General features: G+C 40.6%; 1 protein-coding gene across 6 annotated transcripts in view; it reads left to right on the forward strand.

Annotated features, from left to right (window-relative positions):
• KYNU (kynureninase) overlaps positions 1-24,756 on the forward strand; it is a 59,086-nt gene that overhangs the window by 8,735 nt on the left and 25,595 nt on the right. For 5 of the 6 annotated variants that reach the window (XM_032115173.1, XM_032115171.1, XM_032115167.1 and 2 more), the window contains exons 3-8: positions 1,674-1,794; positions 8,394-8,476; positions 14,123-14,184; positions 15,531-15,602; positions 17,073-17,147; positions 18,489-18,635. In XM_032115173.1, coding sequence (XP_031971064.1) covers positions 1,674-1,794; positions 8,394-8,476; positions 14,123-14,184; positions 15,531-15,602; positions 17,073-17,147; positions 18,489-18,635 — 560 coding nt within the window. The remainder of the gene's footprint in view (positions 1-1,673; positions 1,795-8,393; positions 8,477-14,122; positions 14,185-15,530; positions 15,603-17,072; positions 17,148-18,488; positions 18,636-24,756) is intronic. The other variant, XM_032115168.1, reaches the window with a different exon arrangement.

The raw sequence follows: 24,756 nt of genomic DNA on the forward strand, positions 1-24,756 counted from the left end.
GGGGTGGTGATCAGGAGAAATTACAAAGATGGTAGAAAAAAAAAGGCAGCAATGTCCAAAAGGAGTCTTTTAGTGATGTCAGAGAGGAGGACGTAAATAGCTTTTTTTGTCAAAAGGAAAAAAAGTTCATCCAGATTCAGATTTGATAACACACCACAAAAAGAATATCCAAAGAAACAGGTATAGAAGTGCAAAAATACACTTTATCAAAAAGGTAATGCCCTATATATCCAACAGTGAACAAGAGATGTTTTTATTTAGAAAGGACTGTGGTGTAAGAAAAGCTGGCTTGCTAATATTTCCTCACCTGTTTTACTGCTTGGTGACTATTAGTCAGACTGAGCTCCAAATTCTTGAGCAAAGATCCTTCTCTCTAATCCCAGTGGAAAAGTGTTATTGTGTTTCTTGGTAGGAAAAGAACTGTTAATAGAATCAATTTGGGGGCATGGATAATATTTATGCCTCTCTGTTTTCATTCATATTAGAATGGAGATGAAAAACAGACGTTGTGTCTGCAAAACAGATTAGGCTGAGATTGCTCCCTGACTTATGCTTTTTAAAAGCCTCTAAAACTTTAATTAAGAAATTACCCAAGTTGTCTATACTCCTGAAAAATGTGTTTCTGGGCAAGCACAATGAAATTGGTAACTGTTAGTGCAAAAGGTAGTAAGATACTTTTTCCAAGCTGTTTTTCTACAGGTCTTATAAAATTTTCACAGACTGAATTGCGATCTTATGGTTCATTTTTAGCATGTATCTTAACATGCTCATTCATTTTATCTTTATTCTGAGGCATATTGATTATATTTACCAAAATTATATGTGGTATTAGCTTTTGGGATATTGTAAGTATTGGGTGTAGAAGAATGCAAATTACTGCTTCCAGAAGGTCACCATCACTTGTCCCTCCAACAATCTCTAACATGAGAAATAACAGAAGAAGGCTGTGTTTGGATTGATAGATGATGACACAGGGTAATTAGATTGTTCAGAACCTCACTAGAGCTATTATTTATAAATTTCTACTGCCTTGCTTTTCTCCTAATCACTGAAAGGATTTGTCAACATAGATTTCCTCCTCCTCCTCAGATGATGACGTGAAGTGCAGCCCACAGTATTTGCTGACAAGACAAGAACTTTTGAGACTGCCTTAAAGTATTCTGCACAATGACTACATTTTTCTAAATAGAGGTTTAATTGTGCAGGGAGAACTTACATGAAAAACACAGATTTACCTAGTCCTAACTTTTATTAAATGCATGATTCCAGTAGCTTCATGACTCAGAGTAGGCATGTATTGGAAGAAAAGTGGACAGCCTGGTTGGGAAAACGCTCCCTGTTTACTCACTGCTGGTTACAGACCTGATAAAATCAGTGCCAGTGACTGCTTCTCACACAGCCCCTGAGACCTGTGGATTTAGTGATGCCTGAACTCACATTAGCCCCAAAAATTGTAGGAGGAAAAGGTGAATAATTGCTTGCAAATTGCCTGCTGTCCTCCTTAGATCCTTTGCAGGGTTACTGGGTGGTGCTCTGGGAGAGAGGTCAGGATGTGACACCGCTGTTCTCGTATGGGGACCGTGATGTCCCAGGGGATGGGCAATGGACAGAGCCCCGGTGCCCTCCTGTGCTCACTCCCACGTGCGTTTTGTTTCTGTGCTTTCCCTCCACAGCTGACCTGAGCCTGGTGAATGGAGAGGAGAGCTGCATATACTTCGTTGGGAATTCTCTTGGGCTCCAGCCAAGAAAAGTTAAAACTTACTTGGATGAGGAACTGGACAAGTGGGCTCGAACGTGAGTACCCTGCAGGGTGTGCCAGATGCTCACCTGTGCTTCAGAGGAGCACTTTATTTTGGGATCTTCCTTGGTACTGCTTGAACAGCAGAATAGCATGTTAAAAGTACTGCAGCCCAGGAGTAAAACATGTTCAGTGTTTCCCTAGCACTGTTTATATCTCTTTTAAAGGCAGGAGCTAAAACAGGCAAATAGACCCTTCCAGCTGTGCTAACCCATGCTGTGTGTGGTGGCTCTGCTTGGCTCAGCTGCAGGACCTGTGCAGTTTAACCCTCCCCACCCAGCAGCATTTATAAACAGTGTTTCTACACAAGGCACACAAACCTATTTGGTCAGTGCTGCTTGCTGATGAATGTGGTGGTGTTCCAGGCCCTGCGATGTTCTAGTTAGTGTTTTTAACTGTGTGATTCACCCTGCAGGCCTTGCAACAGGCAGTTCCCCTTGAAATAGCACTGAATGCAGGTGATGCTCCTGCCAGCGCTGGCAGGTTTTTGGCTCCTCTTAAACCAAGTCTCTGCCTGACAAGTTCATTTTATTTAGAAAGAAATGTTCCTGTCTTCTCAGTATCATCTCAGCAAGGAGCTGAGTGTGGATTGCAATGAGCTTTGCTGAATGAACCTGATGTAAAAGAGACAGGATAAAAGAAGGACACATTGCAGGAAAGGGACACTGTTATCATAACAAATGGGGAACTTTTTAATATACACAGGGGAAAGAAAAAGCTTTTTTTACTCTTTATTTAGGTTTTTTTTAATATTATGTTCTGTTTCCATTAAGAGTCTGTGCTTTGAGATCTCCAGCACCTGCCTGAGCAGCTGGAGCAGGGATGAGTAAGGAAAATGATGAGTAAAAAACAGGGAACTGAAGGTGGGAAAGGAAAATAACATCCAGATGAGTGAGTGAGCTGGGTGAGAGATGAACTCTTTTATAGGGTGCGGGATATGAGTGGAACAGATGTGATTTCATGGTGAAAGAGCAGAGGAAATATGGAGAGGCAGAAGAGGAAACATGAATTCTGCTAAGTGGGCAGCCTTGTTTCAGCAGGAACAGTCGAGATGGAGGCTTCTCAATGCAAATGTGAAAACTCTGTAGCTGCTCTTCCACTTGAGAATGTATGAATGCTGGGAGTTCATCAACATGGTTTATTGTTTCCTATTTATCACCTGTATTCTCATAGGTAAGAAGGCTGAGAATGAGTGGAACTTTGGGAGGCGCTCGTTCCTTCTGGGTGTTCAGTCAGCACAGCAATGCAGTTTCTCCAGTTGTTTGAAAAAATTGCAACCCTGTCCGTTTCTGGGCTGTTATCCCACTTTATCAGGGAAACAGCTGAGCTCCTTCAAAAGGCAGAAGCCAGATAACATTCTCAGAGTGACGCACTGGGACCGCAAACTTATTTCAGCTCCTCCACTGTATCTTTTCACTGGCTCACTTCTATTCTTGTGTTTGTCTTTGCTGCAGTGAAGGATGAGGTTTTCCTCAGTGACTATAAAAACCTGGAAGAAAAGGGTAGGCAATGTGTTTCTTCAGATCAAAAGTGCCTTCAGGAACTGTCACTAAGGGGGAAATATGCCTGAACATTGATTTCAAGCCACTGGAAGAGAGGGAGCAAAACTAGAAAGTCTGTCTGCAAAAACACATCTTGGCCTCAAAAGCCTTACCCAGAATAAATCATAAAGTTTAAAAACAAATTAAAACCAAAAAAAAAAAAAAAAAAAAAACCCAAAGAACCAACCAAACAGAAAAGCTCAAGATCAGCAAAGAAACAGAATAAAATCCTGCACCTAAAGCAACTGAGACAGCTGGGGTAAGATCAAGCTGATTTTGAGAACAGTGTATGCTTGGAGAAGGTGGTGAATGGAATGCAAAGGAATAGGTGGCTGAAGGTACAGAAATGGGTACTTTTATTCCAGTCAAGGACAGCTTAGCAAAGCCCAGTCTAAGGTGGTAGCTGTTCCCAGCTGAAGCCTGCTCAATGGCTGGTGTGCTGGCAGTGTGGGATGTAGTGGCTCTGGCTTAGATAAATAAGTAGCAAAAATCTAAGAAATGCCATGCAAATTAGGTACATCTATCAAGTCAGCAGTGGTATAGATTCTGGCTTTCTTATAAATTGGTTTATTGCATTTTCTGTTTGTTGTGTCTTGGGACCCCTCTCAAAGAGCTGCAAGTCTATTTAAATGGCTTTCACTGCTTGTAGTTACTGGCAAGAGTGAAAAGGAAGATTACCTACTGCTGGTCAAAGGCAGGGAAGCTGTAGCTTTGTCTCCAAGTGGTGATGGTGACTCATTAGGGCAAAGCTGGGAGAGAAAAGCATGGAAAATCCTCTTTTCTTGTTGTGCTCCATCTTAGGGCTTTGTTCCTTTCCCCCACCTCCACTTTAACTGGTGGGTTATCACTTTCTTCATACATCTGCCTCCCACACACCTCCTCTGGTTTTGTATTCTTCCTCTCCATATCCTTCATTCCTCTGGTTTTATGCTAATGTGTGAAGATTACAAATCCAAGCCACTGACATTCTCAGTATGGATTTAAAAGGAGTCTTTGAGACTTCATCTTTCAGTTATGATTTCAGCTAAATCCAAGACTTATTGAATGAGGGGCAAAAAGGGATGAAGAGTTGTTCCCTTGTGCTTAGCCAAGAGTAGTCAATAACATAATATTTTAAAAGTCTGAATTTCAAGGGACGTTTTTGGTTGGAGGAAGGCCAAGAGGTGCTTTGCAGTGCCTTGTTTTCCCCTTTGCCCTGCCAGAACTGGTTAAGTAATTAAAATATTTTATAGAATCATTACTGCGTGTGAGCATACTCATTGCAGCAGGCAATGTCTCTCTCATCTGAATAACTCATTAAAGTGGAACAATTAAGACAGAAGGGAGCCTGCTGTAGCCAGTTGTGCTCTTGTGAAGGGCTGACAGGGCGACTGGGGATTGGGGACCCTGCTGCATGCAAGTCTTGAGGACCCAAGTTGAGTAAAATTAAGACTGAAAGGAAAACTTGTTCTCTGTGGATTCATCAATGTTGGCACAGTAAATATAAACAAGGAATTAATAAATTGAGTCTAGAAATAAAATATATATATATTTCTAAGCATTGAAGCAGTCTGGCAAGAGGCTGACATGAACAGAGTAGATTAACAACCTCCTAGTTTGAGGAAGGCTTTGTAATATAGCACTTGCACTAGCAAAGATTATTTTCAGCAAGTCAGAAGGTATCTTTGGGTCTGTGTGCTGAACTAATCCTGCAGGATGTGAGAGCCTTGCAAACAAGAGTGCAGCTTGACCAATCCCTGTTTGACAGATCCACCTCTCCTGCCACTCTCAGGACTCATCTCAGCACTCTGCCTTTCAGCAGGTTGTACAGTAAAGCTGCAAATGCCTGTTGCAATGCCCTGGGTTTTTTAGTTTTCTCTTTAATCTACTGGCCCATACAGTTCTTTTTCTTTCGATATGTCTTCCTTTTCTTGGCTGTTTCTTTGCTTGAAACCATGGTCCAACTTAAGAGTCTGTACTGGCTCATTAAATACCTTGCATCATTTTTGGCAAAGGAGCAAGAAGGAAATTTGCACTTGAACAAGATTTGGATGAGCACAGAAGATTCCTGAAGATGGCAATTAATTTAAATTCCTTTTCTCACCGCCTTTGAAACCCTGGGATCATCTCAGAAAATGTGTTTCTAGCTCCCTTAGCAAGCTTTAAATCAACCAGACCTCAGCGAATAAAACGTGGCATTGTGATTTCCTGCCAAATTGAAAATAAAATGGTAACCGACTAAAAATTAATTTGCACAATGAGAAACTCTCATGGAAGTTGAAGAAATATCTACTTGTCTGATGGTCTGTGATTTGATGGATGAAGTTTTGTATTCATTAATTTGTTTAAATCTCTTTTGCTGCCTAGGGTGCAGTGGGAGAAAAAAAGGGATGTAGGCTCTCCATGTCTGAGGGGAATGCCAGGAGCACTGCACTTGTGTCCTTAAAGATTATTACCCCCAGTGCCTACCAGAGCTGAGAGAGGGGTGGCATAATATACAGATATATAAATTCTCTGAGGCAGAGCATAGAATTTTACAACCTGAGTGTAATAGGATGTATTGTGCCATCAGCAAAGTCTACAGAGTTGCATGTGATTAAAATAAAAAAAGGGTCCAAGAATATGCTTTTAACTACCATTTTAGCAGCAATAATTTTTGTCTCTTGGCATTTATATTGGCCATCAAGAGGGAGGCAAGCTGTAAGCTGTGCCATAATAATAATAATATGAATAATAATAAATGCTGCTGCTCCCTTCTTTCAATATGGTTAAATGTCCATGTTTTCCTCTCAAAATAAAACATTCTCATGCCCAAAATCTCACAACTGTTTTCATGATAACTTGGAAATTTATTCTGAGGTTTTGATAGTCCTGTGTGCTGATAGAGAGAACTTTCATTAGTAAATTCCCATTAGGATGACACTAATGGCTATAAAATCAGGGAAAGCTAATGAAAGAGAATCCCATAGGTAGTTAGAACTTATTTTTCCCATCTTATTATGTTTGCTATCCTCTTTCAGAAATACAGATTCCCTCAGGCTGGGAGCCACTGAAAATCTTTGGGGGTTTTATTTTAACAGTCTGTATTATCCTAAAGTCCCTTGATTGCTATATTACAGTTAAGAATAAGACAGGAAATTACCAGTAAATGTCTTGCTGTTTGTGAAACATATACCCCTGTCTGCAGGGAATGCAGCTGCATTGTGGGCTGATAGAAGGGAAGACATTTTAGCACTAATCCTGCCCCTCGCAGCATTTTCTGGCCTCCCCACCCACTGCCTTTTCTCCTCATCTAGGAAATGTTCCTGTAAATGAGGGTTATTTCACACTGCCCGCTCTCTGCTGTCGAGGACTCATCAGAGAGCAATTCTAAAATGGAGAAAAGCAGTCAGGTGCTGTACCATGACCTTATCCAAACTGAGGAGCAGGCTCCTCCTTGTCTGTGTGGGGTTGGATTTGTTGAACAGAGGGATGTTATTTTATCTGTAAGAGATGTGCAGTTGTACCTGTGCACTCCTTCAGATGTTGACCTAATCTAGTCCAAAATTAAATGGTGTTTTGCAAGGATGAGAGGCTTGAAATGGTTAATACAGCTGTGCTTTTTTGCAGCAGCTCCCCTATTCTTTTTTGGAAATATCCCTAGGAGGTGTGAATTAGACCCAAGTCAATCAAAAAGGGTCTGACTGTAAAACACCCAGGTAATTTTTGTGGGAGACAGAATGAAACTCTACCTGAGAAGGGAAAGTATGAGGTGGATAGGGAAAACCAATCTTTAAAATAGCCTTGAGAATGGGGTAGTGTCTCAGGCACCCTCCTTTCTCATGTCTTAATCTGCCAGCTGTCCTCCCATGATTTTGAGTGAATGTTGTGGGCCGGTTCTTCTTTAAAGGGTTTATTACTTTTTTCTTCTTGTTTTCTCACATCAAAGCTTTTAGGGCTTCTTTTGCTCTCTACCCGGCTTCCTACCAGCTTTGTCCTTATTTTGAAACAGCTTTATACTCAGCCGCATGCAGCCTGGTGTTTCCAACTCCACAAGTACCCCGTGGTGCTCAGCAAATATGAAAATCATCCAGTGTGAGATGGGAGCCCAGAGCAATGTTCCCCTGGATTAGCACCATTATTACTTTTCTCAATCTGCCTCCATTTGCATTTAAATCTGTACTCTACACCCTGCATGTTTAAGAAACTGGGCAACTTTTTATTTATATATGCATGGTTAGAAGTTTTCTTCTCCATCATAATTGAAGGAAAATTTAGTTCAAAGCACATAATCCAGAATTTAATTTATATATCTGTCACTTCAGAGTAGCAGCACACTTGGGTTTAAGGTGACCATATGATCCCCTGTAGACAGGAGCTGTTTGCAATATAAAGTTTTAAAATAGCCTTTGTCAACCCAAAAAGCTTTATGCACACTTGGAGCTAGAAAAAATTTTCAGGGAAAAGAGAAACAATGAAAATTAGCAAACAGCTCTGTTGATGCAGGGAAGCACCTGCCCCTGCATGAAGTACCCTCTGGTTTATGCAGAAGGGTGAGCTCAGACAGGAGATACAGGAGGATGGAAATTGTTTCTGACAAGAAATATTCCTGGGAGTAAGGCAGTGTTTAAGTCTATCATCCTCTGCACCATATAATGTTCAGCCAGAGATGCATGTTGGGGAAGTCTGTGGGGTGAGCTCTGCTCTCTGTGCAGTGGTGTGAGCCGGGGTTAGCAGGTGCCATCCCACACTGGGATGCTCTGTCCCAGCTTTCCTGTCCCCAGAGGCTTCCAGAACCCATGCAGCCACTTCCAGGGGCCTTGTGAAAAAGCTATCAGCTTTAATTCTGAGGAATTTCTAGAGGAATTTTGTGGGCCAAAATAAATAATTTTCAAGCAAGTGAAATCCTGTCAGATACCAATAAATTGCCTTTTCTCTGCAGTTTAATGGTATGAGAACAGTGTTGTGCTCAGCTTAGGCAAGTCTCATCCTGCTCATCCATCCTCCAAATGTGTAGTCTCCAAATCAGGTATGACTCTTAGGACTGATCCAAATAGAATACCACACATTTTCATCATTTTTCCATTCCTTTTCAGAGGTGTCCATGGCCATTTCAATGGCCAGCGCCCATGGGCTTTGGCAGACGAGTGCATCCTGGACCTGATGGCTGAGCTGGTTGGTAGGTGTGAACTGCAGTGGAAAATCTTTCTCCAGAAATAAAATCAACTTTGGTTTCTTTTAAGACTCAAAACCCTGAAATTCTGTAGGCAGAATTTCGTTCTTTTTATTCTTGTATTTGAAAGTAGGTTTTCGTGTGAGTGGACTAACACTTTATTTTAAGGCTGCGAGTGATTTAGGAGATGGATGTATGTGATAATGTATGGCCATATGCAGATCATGAAAGTAATTGCAGCAGAGGGCTTCTTGGAACATCATAAACCACTTGGACTAACATGTGAATCCCTTTTAAGGGGCACTTGGTATTGGAGAATCTCAGTCGCTCTACCAGAAGTAAAATTATGAACTTTCCCCTTTGAAAAATTATTTCTATCTAGGCATTTTCTGCTTTTTTCCTCTTTTCCCTGCCACTAAATCCAGACTCATATTTGAGAGCTGCTTATGTCAATGGAGCAGATAATTGGGGCAGGACCTGCTATCAATGAGTTCCCATTACCCTTCTGTGCCCCTTGAGGAGCCTGCAGTGCTGCAGGACTTTGGCAGGAAGCGCTTCTGGTTATTCCAGAGATTGAGGAGCCCTCTGGAGACTCCTCTTGGTGAATTTGCCATGAAAGCAGCCAGCTGATCAGGAATGCAAATTTCCTCTATCACTTCTTTCTCCGTGTAGTTGCTGAAATAGTCACTGGGATTTCCTTCAGAGTTGTCTCTGGAGGGGGAAGACAAATTATCTTGGCAGGGTCTTTTTCTCCCTAACCATCCCAGCTGTTGTCAAGGCTAGGTTAGTAGATTTTGGGGAGATTTGGCCCATATTTCAATGTAGGTGTTGAAGGCAACTCTCAATAGCAACTGTCAGGACTGAATTATCAGGCATTCATTTGTGCCATCACTAAGGGAAAATATTACCCTTATGTTGACCTACTGTATTCCAGATATTGTATCGTAATTTCTCCTCCAACTGCAGACAAGTGCTCAATGAGAAAATTATGGTTTTTCTCCTTCAAGAAAAGCAAATGGGGTTGGAACAATTGGAAGCAGGGACATTAAAGAATGTTTCATGACAAATTTATTTATAAACTTATAAATAAAATCCCTCTCTGAATTCTTTATGATGTTTCCAAATAGCTAAAATAGTGGGTGTTATTATTGGAGGAGAACAAATGCAATAAATTATTGTTGTAGTTAGTCTATCCATGATGTAAACACTGAGATAATATAAATATGAGTGTGGTTACACTGGGCATCACTGGGTTATGTAGAAAAATCCCATCTGCAGAATGAAATAAAGTAACCCAAAATGCAGATTGAGGGTTCTGATTTTGTAAGTTGCCATTGTTGTACCTGGTATTGCTCAGGAGGTTAAGAAGTTACTTCTCTTGCTTTCATTACATTCAAGGGCAAGCTCAGCACCCTCATCCGTTAAGCACCATAGAACATAAAAATGTGGAAATATAAAGGGTTGGAGGGTGTTGAAATGCTGAATGCAGCTGATTTAGGGATTTCTCCAGTATGACCCATCTCCCTTGGCCAGTGGATATTCTTGTTCTGGTAGGTACAACTAGGAAGCTGTGGACAGGTGGGGAAAGGTGACTTGGAATTTTCAATTGAAAATCTTGAATTTAACTAAGCAGGCAGTCAAGAATTTCTCTTAGGTCATACTCCCAGGCACCTAAATTAGTAATCAAGGTAAGACCACTGATGTTGTTCACATAACCAGGAGAGAGCACTAAGATTCCCTAAAGGACAGCTGGAAACTCCTGAGTTATCATCTTTCTCTGCATCACCTTCTGTGACTGTTTGCCTCTGCTTTGTTTGCAAAATGTGGACCCCCATGGCAGGCTGAGCCCTGACCTCCTGCCACTGCCACTGCCAGGGTCCCTCTGGCCTCAGCTGTGGGTTAAGAGTCACTGCAGAAAGCAGAGAACGAGGCTGGGACCCTTTTTCCTTTAACCATCTGTCTTGTAGAGGCTGCCAACTATGTTTCTGCTTTAATATTAATTTAACTAAAAGATGCATTGTAGGTATAAGGAGTTAGAAATGAGAGCTTTGCTTAAATTTCATCTAATTGCTTGTCCATCTCCTTAGTTTCCTTTTACTTACCGAACTCCATGTGACACCGGTGCTTTTACATCACAATGGCTTAACCACAATGAACTTATTACAATTTTCTTCATGGTAAACAAATATTTTAAAATTTTCAATGAAAATTAAGACTGAACTCACCCTACCACTAACCTAACTTTTGTTTTTAAGATTATTTCCTGGGAAGAGTTTTCTAGTCCTGTTGCTTTCCTCAAAGATAAAGGGCATGATTGGTGTTCTCTTCTCCAGAATTTTCAGGGCTTTGTCTGATTGAATTGTAAAATGCGGTATGGGCACACATCTGCCCCTCAAATTTATGTGCAGGGCTTTGTTTAGAAAATATCCTCATGACTTTTTACAGGACATAAGTGAATGTTTCTTAGCATGCAGATGAATTAATATTTCATTATTATAAATAATGGATGCATTGTAGTAAATTCCAATTTTTAAATTTTAGGCAATCATGAAGAGGCTAAAAGAATAAATGCGGGAAAAAAAGTTATGTTAAAATGCTCTCTTTGAATGTGGTATTTCACAGAATCATTAAATGGTTTGGGTTGGAAGGGATCTCAAAGTTCCAACCCTCACAATTTATGTTTAAGTACCATTTTGCAACAAAAAATAATATTGATTATGCATGAATATGTAGTTGAATGAATTCTGAATTTACTTTCTTATTGACTTTAATGTAAGAACAGTAACAGAATTTTACTGTGCTTTTTATTCAGTATTGAACATGTTATGGAGGAGGGAGAATTGTCATTTCTCACCCTAAGTAGTGGTAGGAAGTAAAATTCTTTGGTGAGATTTATTCAGGAGTGGACCAAAGACTGTAAAACACCTTTGTCTGTTTAATGGTTTATAGTGCACGAACACCTTGCTTATTAAATGCAGTCACATTTTCTTGTTCAATGAAAGTTACAGTAGTAAATACGTTGTGAAATGAAGAGTCAAGGTCAGTGGAGGCCACAGCTTTTTTTCTGCGCTCACACCAAGTGGCAGAACACAGTGAAGGCAATCTCTGCTTCTCCTACCAGACTTTATTAAAACATTACAACCTTGGCAGGATCACCTTCTGATGGAACAAGATTAACTGTGTGGCTGCGGCTGTACGATGTGCTCGGGCAGGTCTCTGTTGAGGGAAGACTGAATGCTGAGCAGATTTGGAGTGACTTTGAGTGATAAGGATTGTTTGAAATAACCAAAATGTTTTTCGAAATTGGGGCCCTTAGCCTTTTTCCAATCATTTTACAAAATGCTTTTTACTTAATCCATCGAGGATCAGACTTCCCCAGCAGTCAGAGAGGAGAAGGATGGCAGCGTCTGCCTAACGCGATCATAATTGTCTCTGAAGTTGTACTTTGCAAACGCTGCTTCCTTTTACTAAAGAGGAGATTTATCACGCAGAACATACAGCTTTTAGCCTGTCCTGGAGATATGGTATAAAGTTAGGAAATAAGGAAGGCAAACATAATTTTGTCTCCCGTGTGCTGGGTCTTTGAATATTGTAATAGGTTAATTGGATCACGGAAAGGTTGTTTTCCGAAATGCAGTGCAGGTTATAAAGGATAACAGTTTTCCAATGACATGGATGAGGTTTGTTTTGTGGGCATGAAATTCAATAATGGAAGGCTTTTAATAAATATATAATTTACAGAAGACCAAGACTTACATGACAAATGTAGTGTCATATTTAATTTGGGATGCTAGCATGCAGCTAAAAATGATCTACAGATTAACCATTTGTTTTATACAGAATCAGTACAGCAGGCAGAGGATTGCTCGTGCAGAATTTGCTGTGAAAGCCCCAGATTTCACAGAAGGAGCAGAGGGACAAATAAGAACAATACCATTTCTTGATCCTGTCCCTTTTTTCAGCCTCAAGAGTTCCATAGAAATATTAAAACTGCAAATAATACTGTTTGGAGCTGCAATCACTCTCTCTCTAGCTGTCTCCTGTATCTGCAATAGAACAGCCCCAAGGTGACCTCTGCCAGCAGCATGGAGCCTGCAGATGCAATGCTATCTGAGGGAAGAAAAGAAAGCAAAGGAGAGGAGTTTAAGGGAAAAAAGCTTATTTTTTCCTACGAAGGACTAGTCCCTCATTTATTTCTTTCCACAAACTTGATGATGTTCCTGGTGTCTGAAGGAGGAGGGAGCTTATTCATGGCATCTCGTTTTTGTTGTGGCTCATCCCCTGGAATGATCATTCAAAGCCACTGGCATTATTTGCCAAATCCTTCTGTTCAAAACTTGGGGATTTCAGCAACACATGGAAATGTCCTTGAACACCTCAATGAGAATGGTGCTTGGCTTTTCCTGTGCTGGCAGAAGCTGAGGCCTGCTCAGAAGGAATTTATTAATGAATATAATTATAGATTTCCATGTTTTTGGGCTATATTTGCCTGTATTGTGTTGAACCCATGGTTATGACTTTCCTATGCTGATAAAGCACTCGCCCTGTGAATTTAAACTGTTTAGGATGTGGTGGGAGTGTGTCAGGTGTCCCCCAAGGCAGGGACAGGAGAAATTCAGAATTCAGCTTTCCTTTTCTTGTGGCTCTCCTTACCTTTTTTTTTTCACCCCAAATCATGTTTTCTTTCCTCATTACCGATTTCAAGGGTGGCTGCTGCCCTCCCTGCCTGCTTACACTTGTTTCCATCCCTCCCTGTCTGCAACCTCTCTCCACATTTGGTGAATCCGTGGCTGAGTGATGGCCAGGACAAGGTGCATGAGCCCATCTCTCACCTGAGGAAGACTCTCAGAAGTTGATTTGTCTCAAGGGTGAATTTCTGCTCTTCAACAATGGACATCAAGCAAACCAGAAGGAAACAGGAATTGATTTTCTCCATATCTTTGTGCCACCCTGTCCTGCCTAAAACCTTTCACCAGAGGTTGATAAGTGCTGGAGAACTTGTTACTAAATACTTGCTAACAACAATTAGTTGTTACTAATTAGCTCTGCCTGTGATTAGCTGTAGTCCGAATGCATCTGTTATTATCCTCCTTGGAGCACTGTGGGAATGGCTTCTTGTGAAGCTGCTACATTAATAATGGTCTGTTATATCCAATAGGTCAGTCTTGCTTATTTCATTTTTTAATTAGGGATGAGACATATCTTTAAATTACAGTAACTACTTAAAATAGATGATTATCTTAATATATTTTCTCGCTTATGTTACATATGAACTTCTGACAAAAATAAGTCTTCAAGCCTTGCTTTACGCATAGTCTTTGTGACCTGACTTGTCTGAGGTATTCAAGATAGTAAATCCACTGGTTGTTTTCTGGGAAATGGAGATACTTCACTGTTTTTTTGTTTTCTGCGTCTGACCTGAAAAAATAAATATTTGCCTGCCAGTGCAGTGTAGAGAGTCAGACAAGAAATCTTTTTATTTCACTCTGATGACACCTCAAATGTTCGTTTCCTTTCCAGTCTTTGGAGAGACATTGACTGAACTCATGCTTTTGCTTTCCCACCACTGTTTTATGTGTCTCTGAAATTTTAAAGGAAAACTCCTTTAAATGGAAAACCATTTTTTAAACTTTTTATCTTTTTATTATTCAGGGGCCAAAAGACAAGAAATAGCCTTAATGAATGGGCTGACTGTTAACTTGCACCTTCAGATGGTATGTCCTTATGATGTATGTTTGATGTTGTGTTGACAGGTATTTTTCTCCTTTCTTTGTGTGTGCAAGCAAAGTGCTTTCTGAGGACCTCACAGAGACAGCACTGCGTGACAGATTAACTTTTTAAGCCTCGGGAGTTGTATCTTGAATAATGTATGTGCAAGACCTGGCCTGACTCAGTACTAAGGAGGAAAGATGGACAGAGAAATATTTTCAAGGACTCTGTAGGGACAGCTGTTTGAGCTGTTCTCACATGCGTTGTATGTCAGTTACCAGGGAAAAACCTTATTATTTAAGAAACATTTGCAGGTAACTTCTCAAATTTCAATTCCACTCCAAATTTCAAGGAAACAGGAGCTCAGCTGTGAGCAAGACAAAGCTGTAATATCAATCGAGCTTAAAATGTAGTTGCATACAAGAGATGAAACTTAGAATTATGCTATTTTATACGTGCCTAAAATGTGCTAAAGCATTTTGATTTGCATGACATAGCAGCCATAAATGTGTCTTATTTATGCTCAGGTGTCCCTGAGGCTACATAAAGCCTGTCTCTGGTTCTCCAGTATTTCCAAAGATTTGGTTCAACCGAGTGTAGATGTGAAGCTTCACTTTGTGTGGTTCACACAGAAAGGTTTATCGTGTCTCTTACCTTTGTTAAATTAATGAACCTGGAGCAGGGCAGGATGGGGCTCAGTACAAACCAATTCACAGGGCTACTCTGCCCTGAATTAGGTGTGAAATTCTTGAGTACATAGACCGAGCAGGAGGTTGTGTAACCCAAGCTAGCTTGAGCAGGAGAACTGTAAGTCTTAATTGTAAGCAGGTTTGTAAGTCTTCCTGGTCCTCCTGGCACGGTGGCCAGCCCAGCATGCCAGAAACTGAGAAGAAAAGACCACCCACCTGAAGATGCTGAGATCAGGTCTTTGGTCAGCCTTGTTTCGGAGTGAGGAATGATTCCATAACTGAAGTTTTAGGGCGGGAATGTAAATCCAATTCTTTTTCACTGCCTGCTGCTCTTCAGCAGCTGCTTTTGCTTGCTGGATGGAGCTGGGTGAAATCCCAGCTTCCCTGGCTGCAGTCAAAGCTTTGCCATTGATTCCCTTAAGTGCAAGTTTTCACTGCTGGGTTTTGGTGGCCTTTGTTATGGATATATGAAATACAGTATTATAACGCTCTCCTACTTTGGTAAATGTTATATGGACAAAGAAATATTTGTAATTTCTGGGGGATTCTCTGTAGCTGGCATAAAAGTAAAGCAGCCTTTATTAAGTAATATGCTGGGAGCATCTTTCTCATCTCTGCTTAGATAAATTTCAATATTTCTTTCCTTTTTTTTTCCTTAACAGCTATCTTTCTTTAAGCCTACTCCAAGACGCTATAAAATTCTTCTAGAAGCAAGAGCCTTTCCCTCTGACCATGTAAGAAATTAATATTTCACCATATTTGTATTATTAATCATATTTTTCCAAAGAATATCAGTAGTATGATTTGAATATTTATTAGCTCATCTTGTCCAAGTAACATTATAATAAAAAAATCTGTTAGAAGCTTTTGAGCTCAGCATATTTTACAGAATGTAGCTTTATTCCTTTTGTTCAAATAAGAAGTGTTGCAAGAGGAAAAGATTGAATGGATGCATTGATTTATTAGTCTTTTTAAAGACATTGAGCAAACTACTGGCCTAAATCAACTAAAATTGTAAATGTTTTATTAATTCTTGTTGCTGTTTTACTTTATGAAACCAAATCAATACCAACTCACAACATTAACACTTATATATCCCCAGACAGAGATGGAAATGTTTGTTCTTAGCACTTTAGATTACTAGTTCAAACATAATTTGTCTGCTATAAAATAGGAGACAATAGCCCGTGCATCAGAGCTTCGAGCAAATTAATCTTTGGGTTTGTGGCCCACTGCTACTTTATCAGCAGCACCGTAAACCCCTGGAAACTGATAACAAATTTGATCTCTAAGGTGTGATAAAAGCAACTCGGGCCACTAACAGGTTTATTTGTAATGAAGATGCTGGCACAGATGTGTACACCTCAAATTGGTTTTATTCTAAGTAATGTTCAGATTAATCCCACATTTGTTCCATGTGTACTTGTACACTTACAATCCATCCTCTTAAATTTCCATGGCACTTCAGTAATAATCTCTGCAACTGCCATCGCTTCAGTTCCTGTTGTGAAATTTTAAACTCTTTTATACTGTTATTTGATGATTGTTATTTGATCTCCAGGACCATTATTTATCAATAAAATCAGCAGATAGGATTTTTGAAATAGCTTGAGAGCTTAAAGCTCTTAATTCCTCCCAGCTGTGCAGCAAATAGAAGAGGTGAGGATGTCACAGGGGAGGATGTCTGTGCTGGCCAAACCTTGTTTGTATTGGCAGCAGGGCATGTGGGTACCCAGGGCTCCTAGAGAAGGAAAGCTCTTCTCCTTGGCTGTTATCCCTGCATTTTTGGCTTTCTGGCCTCTGGTGAAGTGCATCCATCACATCACAGAACCATGGAATGGTTTAGGTTGGGAAGGACTTCAAGGTCATCCTGTTCCAAGCCCCCTGCCATGCCACCCACTGGATCAGGTTGCTCAGGGCCCCATCTCCACCCTCATTCTGCTCCATGGATTTATCCTGTGGGGTTTAGGCTTTGACTTTTTCCTTGCAGTCTGAGATGGATTAAATTCAGATCTTTTTTAATCCAAAGGAAATCTGTAAATTTCTCAGTGGAGTTGGATTATGCTTTCAAGCATTACTTCTAGTGAAAGGCAAGGCATCTGAGCATCTTTTTGAAGTTCTGATGTGTTTGTCCTTTCTTTTTGTTTTTGTAGTTGTTTATCATGTATTTGTGTTAATGTTGTCTGCATGGAATTCTCTTCCAGTATGCTGTCGAGTCCCAGCTCCAACTGCATGGGCTGGATGTGGAGAAAAGCATGGTCCTGCTGCAGCCACAGCAGGTTGGTGAGGAATCTGTCACTTCTGTTTGCTGCCACCAAGGGCAGAAACATATTTCATGTGAAAGCAGGCATATATTCTGAAATATTGTAGCGTAGAAGTTGTTATCAGTGTTTATTAAAACTTAGATAAAGTTTATGAATCATAAACAGGTGTGTTTCAGCATACATTTTTGACATTAAACCCCATTTTATAATTGCTGATTCAATAGCTAGTTTTCCTGGAAGAACAACAACAACAACAAAGCTATTTTCTCGATTTTTCCCATTTCCAAAAAAACTGGCAGACTCTTGAGTCACCTACAAAATACAGTAACTCACTGAGAATGCCCAATGTCCTTTGAATGTCCTGAGGTAAGAGATTGCCATGACACGAGCACCACTGTGTCTGCATCAGCACAGGCTGAGGGAAAGGTCTGCTCTCAGTAATATGCAATTCAGATTAATTTGAAAGGCTGCCTCGCTTCACTTCTGCAGCATTAAGAACTTTGTCACCTAACTATAAACCGGGGGTGACCTTTTGCTTCTGAAATCTGAGTCATCTTGTGAGTAAAGAGCCCACTCCTGAATGCTTGATAGATTTGCAGAGATTGTTGAGATAATAACAGTCCCTTGCAATTCAACCATCTTGCCCAAGCTTTTTTCAGTAACAAGTCTAATTTAATTCTAGGGTTTCACTGCCTAATTGATCCCTAGGTGGTGGTGTGTTTTACAAGATCCCTTGCTAGGAAGACAGGAGGAGGATGGGGCAGTAATTTTCCTATAAAGAATCAAAAATGAGGTTGATTTTTTTTTTTCTTTGTGGTTGAAATTCTTCTATATTTAATGACCACAGATTTGGGGATTTTTGTACTTTTGATGATGTGAGACATATTGTTTTTGAAATATAAATATGGCAGGTTTATAATAGCTTCCTGTGGGATACCAAGTTTGACAGAAAAGTACAGAGTGAAACTGATAGACAACTTTCAAGTCTTGTGGGTGTCACAAATTTCAGATGCCACTTAAAAATCATTAGATGTTCTGTCTGCACCAGGAATTTTTGACTGTAGATTAAAACTGTCAGAAATATTAAAGAGTATGAAGTGTGTTAGAGTATGAAGCGAATACACTTTTTATAACTGACACCTCCAAGATTCACTTGCTAATGATTTTTTTTTTTTTAGGTTTCTACTCATAGGCTACTTCATACACCTTTGTATATCATTACCATGCTAAGGATTTGCTTTTGATCTCCTTATGCAAGCAGCCTGGCTCATGGGAAAATATAGATTATGAAACAAGGAATGACAGTTTCATTACTGCCAGAGTTGATGTAAAATACCTGCTTTAACTTTGTTTTAGGGGGAGGAGACCTTGAGGACTGAAGATATCCTGGCTGTAATTGAGAAGGAAGGGGACTCTATTGCTGTCATTCTGTTCAGTGGGGTGCAGTACTACACAGGACAGTTGTTTGACATCCCTAGAATAACAAAGGCTGGCCAAAAAAAGGTAGGAGTTCACCAGGTGTGTCCTTTTCATACAATTTTAGATCAGTTTTCTGTGTGAAATATTTTTAATGTCAGTTTTTTTTGTTTTTTTTTTTTTTTTTTAAGAACAAAACACTGAAATCTGTGGGGCTCTGGTAAAATGTAAAAGCACTCTGTGCCCAGACCCTTTGGGGACTGTGTGCTGCATGAAGAAATACCCCTGTGGGAACAATATTTCAGGCAGAAAAGTCCTAAATTATTTGGAAAAGGTAATTCATGGCTATTAACTTTGACATGGCTTGTCTTGAAGGATAGAATACCAAGAGCCTCAGTGCAGAAGGAGGAGGTGGCAATCACAGCTCTAATCTCTCTTTGAAAGTTAGTTTGTGTAAGATTTCTGAGCTTTTTTGACAGACTTTTATGATTTCACTCCTTTCCTGCAGCCATACCATGGCAGTTTTTGCCCCCATGAGCAGGGGGGTGAGCTCCCTGTGGAGCCAGCACCACTCAGACTCCACTGATGAGTTTTCCAGAGGCAGGCACAATGTGGAGCACATCAACATCACAAGATGAGTGTATTTTAGTGATGACTCAGCCTTCAGAGCTTGCAGGCAGTGTGTTCTGTGGACATAGCTGTAAAACTCTTTAACCATCTCAATTGCCTTAGGAATCCAGGAGAAAATAGTTTTTAATTAAATTGTCTTATCAACAGGAGGTCACCAGACTTTCCATAGTGGCAGCCTTTTACTGGATGCACCTTATCTCACACAAGATTAAACCACTGAAGGGTAAACTTATTTAGTATCACAGGAGTTTTGACAAACCAGCTAACTCTTTATATTTAATGGTTTAACTCCCTGGAGAGGTTCCTACCTCACAACACACTATACATCTTCTGTAGCTGTAGGTTTGGCAGTGGAATTTTTTCTGGACGTCTGGGCGTAAGTTATGCTGGTGGCAAGCAATGGTAAAGTCCCCCCTGGGAGAGCAGAGCAGGTGTGAGAACTAGCGCAGGGCCCATGGGATATAAAAAGGGAATGTTCTCACAGAGCAGCACCTGGTGTTAAAAACAGTACAAAACAAAACCAACTTCTGACACACATGAAGAAAAGCAGGGTGAAAAGAAAGGTGGGGAGTCAGCTGCAAGGGAAGTGGGTTTGCGTAGGAGCTCCAAAAGCAACACTGTCATGGTGCTTTCCTGGAGTGTCTGCCAGTACTTTGCTGACCACAAAACATCACAATTACACCATGCTGGAATGTTAGAAAGGGAAGACAGGTTATTAACAGGATGATGCCACCCACTGCTCTACTCTCGCTCTCTCCTGGTGGCAGCAGAGCTTTCGTTCAGCTGCCAACACCTACATGTCTTCAGTGCTGCTTCCCAGAAATCTGCTCCTTGATGTGTCTGAAAGGTGTCTGAGAAAGAGAGAGAGAAATCTTTCTGCCTTTCCAGAAAGATGAACAACCTGGGAAAAGCCTATCACTTTACCACCTCTCTAAAGATACTCTCTGGACTGTGGGCTGCACACTTGGATATGTGGAAGAGATGCAGTTTCACTGACAGCTCTAAACTGCCCCAAAGTGGTGTTCTGGGAGAGAGTAGACACTCACAGCTTATTACATGGAGTGAAAATGGATTTGATGTTTATAAAATCTGAGGAGATAACCAGGACTTGGTGGAGAAAGATTAAAATTTCTGTAAGGGAGTGAAAATAATAATAATAATAATAATATTAACTCAGGGGTATGGGCTTCCACAGGGATACACACAGAAACACCACACACTTTACACAGAGACTATATCATGTTCCTAAAGAGCAGAGCAATTTGTGACAGCAATTCAGCATTCCAGTAGGAACACGTAGATGTCAAAGGCCTGTTTCCACCTGAATGCCTGTTAGAAATGACATAATGTAGACATGAATCTCTTCTTCCACAGATTTTTCAAGGGAGAGAAAAAAAAACCCCACCAAATTGAATTGCTAGTGTCTTTGTGGTTTGAGTGTGCAGGATTGAGATCCAGGTAGATTCGTGAACTAAAATATCATTAGTAAACTGAAAAAGCAAAATTAATTCAACCTGAAGAACCATTTGAGTACCCTTAAGGCTTGAAAAGCATGAGCCAGCCGTGTTTTTATTTCTCTCCTGTCAGATACACTCAGCTCAGTGTCCTTACAGATTCTGCCCCCGGGTTAAGTGATGTTTATATGTTTATACAAATCCTCTTTGTAACAAACTGTTACACCACACTTCAGCATCTGCGTATGACAAATATTTACTTGAACAGCCACAAAATCGTTGATTCATGAAGAGCTTCTGTTTTAATATTGGTAAGAGGCATTTCTGCTCTCTGCTGCTTCTCTTGGACTCAGAGCTTCTGGTTATCAAAATGCCCAAAATGTGGGGTCTTCAAAAGCAATTGGATCCTCTTCTCTTTTCCCAGGCCAGAGCTGGGGTTAGGAACTGCTGTTGGATTAGAGGAGAACCAAAGCAACTGCTGAAGCAGTCATTAGCATCTATACATCTGTAGGTTTAATTGGACTTACAGACCATATCTCCTTCAAGAACTTCTGGACCTGATGAAACCAGCATTGTTTTATAGACAACATATTGTCACAGATAGGCTGAAAGTCCTTTTAAAAACAGGTAAGACTGAAAAGTCATGTTTGTAGCAAAAATACAAGGTTCTCCTTCCCAAGGATGAAGGGTAGTGAAATGACCCTGTGCTCCTGAACAGAAAATAGGGTGGGGAGAGCTGACAAGCAAATGAGTCAGAAGGGGAAAATACAAGGTGAAAATGTCATTTGAGAAGAGAGGGAAAAAAATCACCTGTCAGCCAGTATGTCAGAGAGAAGTCCTACACAGAAGGTCTTGATAATTCTTTTAATGTACAATTGAAATAAAATCCCGTGATGTTGTGCCCTATCAGGGCTTGGCTAGAGATTCGAGCTGTGAGCTCTGGAGGCCTGGAAAATGTCCTAGGATTCTTGAGGTCAATCATTTATGAATTAAGTTACTGATTTCCTTTTACATTTTTTAAGCCAATTTCCTAAGTTCTCTGCGTACATTAAGATTCCTCCCAGAGTGAAAGCTCTGCACATAGACAGCTTCATTAAGTCATTAAATATTAAATGAACTAAATTAAGCTTGAAAAATTACCTCAGGCTATTTTTCCATCTAAGGTCTCTCAGATAAATCAAAATTACTACATATTGTGCAAGAGACTCATCAGCAGGCTGAGGAGGATGTAACAGTTTTCCTTGTTTCATACTTTCAAGCTTGCTCTAGAGGATGGAGGAGGCTGAGTTGTTTTTTCTACAGGTGAAGAAATGGCTGACTTTTAGGAGACTCTACCTTTCAAACACAATTTTCATTTCATAAGTTAAATTGTACTTTCCACTGACTCTGTACCGTTATGTAAAATATTTTAATCTCTTGAGTCCCAGTAGGAAGAGCTTTAAGATCCTTCATCTTCATTTCTTTTCCTGTCTCTTTCTAAATGTCCCAGCTTTGCTGGCGTGAAGCTGTCATTTCTCTCCCTCTCTCCAAATGTCATTGTCCATGCTGAGTTGTTACCTGCTGGTTATCAGCAGCTACCCAGACACTTTGCAGAAATGACTTTTAGATGTTGGAATAAAATGGAAGAGGCAGGGGAGAGCACATGTCCTCTCCTTTGCCCAGAGCAGATGGAGAGCTCTGTTTTCCCCCCAGTCTGGGGAAGTGCCGTTCCCACGCAGTCCTGGTTCTGCGTGGCTTGTGCAGGGAGAGCTGCTTCAGTTTGTTTTACTTTTTCCATGCAATCTGTGTGGCTAAACATTTGCTGTTTGTGTGACTCAAGTGCCAGACACCTCCCTGTGAAAGCAAACCAGCACAACCCATCTTGCAGATGATGACTCGAACAAACTGGAGCGAGTGGGCGTTTCTGAGACGATGCAGGAACCCTGCCAGCACCGAACCCGAATTTCCAGGCTGTGCCTCAATACTCAGTTAATCAATGCCCAGTAGGATTTGCCAACCAATTTCAAAGTGGTAGGGAGCAGCTAAAGGAGTTCAGGAGGAGGACCCATGGGTGTTACGTCAATGACCTTCCTTTTTGTGGGCTCTGAGCTTGAACTGCAGGTTGGAGCTGATCTATTGCAGCCACTGTCAGTGCCCAAGAAAGTTTGTCCACGTCAAGGTCACACATGTAAATGTGGTTATGGAGCCTCACTACTGTGAGGACATCCAACCTGCCACTGTCCCAGGGTGTCTCCTCCTACCTCCCATCTACTGTATTTTCATAATCTGACATTGTGTGGTTGAACATATCTTTTTATAGATGTACTGACAGGGAAAAGACAACTGTTTTAGGCACACGATTTAGAGAATTAAATTTCTTAAATGCTTTTTCTTTATGAGCAACTTCCATTTTTTTTTTTTAATTTGTTTCAATTCTGTTAATATATGGCCAGACACACACATTCTGCAAGACTCTCACTGTATTATTCCTGGTTTCCACTGAAACCAGTGAATCTGTTATAGAATTGCTTCCACAAGTTTGTGTGGGATGTATGTACCTGTTAAGGTTTAAATCCAGTCAACAGAAGTTTTGAAGTAAATGCTTTAAAACCCAGCAAGAACCTCCTCATTCACTGGCAATTTGCTTTAGTGTGCTATAGCTTATTTCTCTGATCCAAAGCCATTTTACCCCTGAATGAGGGCATTCCCATTGGAATTCAGTGTGCCCCAGCCTCTTTGCATTACCTTCACCATTTCATTTGATTTGTCTTAACTCAGTTCTGTGTGTCCCTGTGAAATCAAGCCACCACAGCTATTTATTGGGACTCTGATTCCAACGTTTAGATCATGCAAATGCTGTGGCAGTGAGTTTTCTTCCCATCGTTTTGGAGCAACTTCTCAAGCTGATAACTTCACAAATGTCTCCATTAGAATTAACGTGTCACATCTTCTTGAAATGCTGCTTTGTTCAAATTGTTATCTAGTTTATACTGAAGATTAAATATACCAAAGTACTGCTTAAATAATTTAGCTAAGACTCCCTCCATGCAAGAAACAGCAGGAGATTCTTAAAAAAAACCCCCTTTGTTTTATTATTGGATGTTGATTTTTCTGAAGCCTGTGCTCTCACTCTTATTCCTACCCTGCTGCTTTGCAAGCAAGCTGTTTGTGTTTTAAAAGCAAAATGCAAAATAGCATTTTAATTTGTAGTCCAGGCACAAAACACAGTTTTATTTCTCTGCTCTTAAATAAATAGCAAAGCTTGGAAGAATTTTTTAGTTTAAAAATGCTGCCATCCAGTGGTTATTTCATGTGTAAAACTGTTACTTTTAGATCTAGAAATCTCTTGTCCTTCGATGTTGAGTTCCACCCCCCCCCCCCCCCCCCCCCCCCTTTTCCCAGTGTCCTGTGCAAACTGTGGTTATGGCAAATACAAGATTTTTCACAGAGAAATGACAGAATCCTTCTTTTGAAGGACAAGAATAAAAGTCCTTAAAGATCAAGGCATTGCATAAATTGCTATCTCATCCATTTGGATTCTCACAGAGCAAGGTCCTCCTCGTTTAAATACCAGGGGCATCTTGAGCATAAATACATATTGGAATGTAATTGTTCATGGGTAACTGGCATCATTATGTCCCTTACTGCTTTTTGTCTGCCTGGGGTTTTGTCTTGGGGTGACCTTATGATGTGTATCCCATATTGCTGCCTATGCCCAGAAATTAATTTTTGTGCCTTTCTATGCCTCTAAACTGAGCCTGAAAGGGGGAAGGAAAAAACTGAGCAAAACTTTCTCAAAGCAGTTTGCAGCTCGTTCAAGGTTACAAAAAGATAGCAGGTTTTTTTTTTTTCCCTAGCTGGGGCAGGGGAGGGAGGAAGCACCCGGCTTGTTTTTTTTCCAGTCAGTTTTTGGCCAGTTTTTTCTTCTTCTTGTTCTCTGGAGAGAGACTGAGAGTTGGACTTTGGATTTCCTTCTCTGGAATTCCGGATTTTTCCCCTTTTCTACTGGCCTGCTTGATTGCTGTAACATCAGAGCACATCGGGAGGACTTTCCACCGGGCACAGAGGGCCTGGCCCCGGCCCAAGCCCCAGCTCCGAGGAGACCAAAGGGAGGACTCGAACACTTTCCCAGGTTTTTTTCCTCT

The sequence above is a fragment of the Corvus moneduloides genome, chromosome 7 (genome assembly GCF_009650955.1).
Source record: "Corvus moneduloides isolate bCorMon1 chromosome 7, bCorMon1.pri, whole genome shotgun sequence".
Lineage (NCBI taxonomy): Eukaryota > Metazoa > Chordata > Aves > Passeriformes > Corvidae > Corvus > Corvus moneduloides.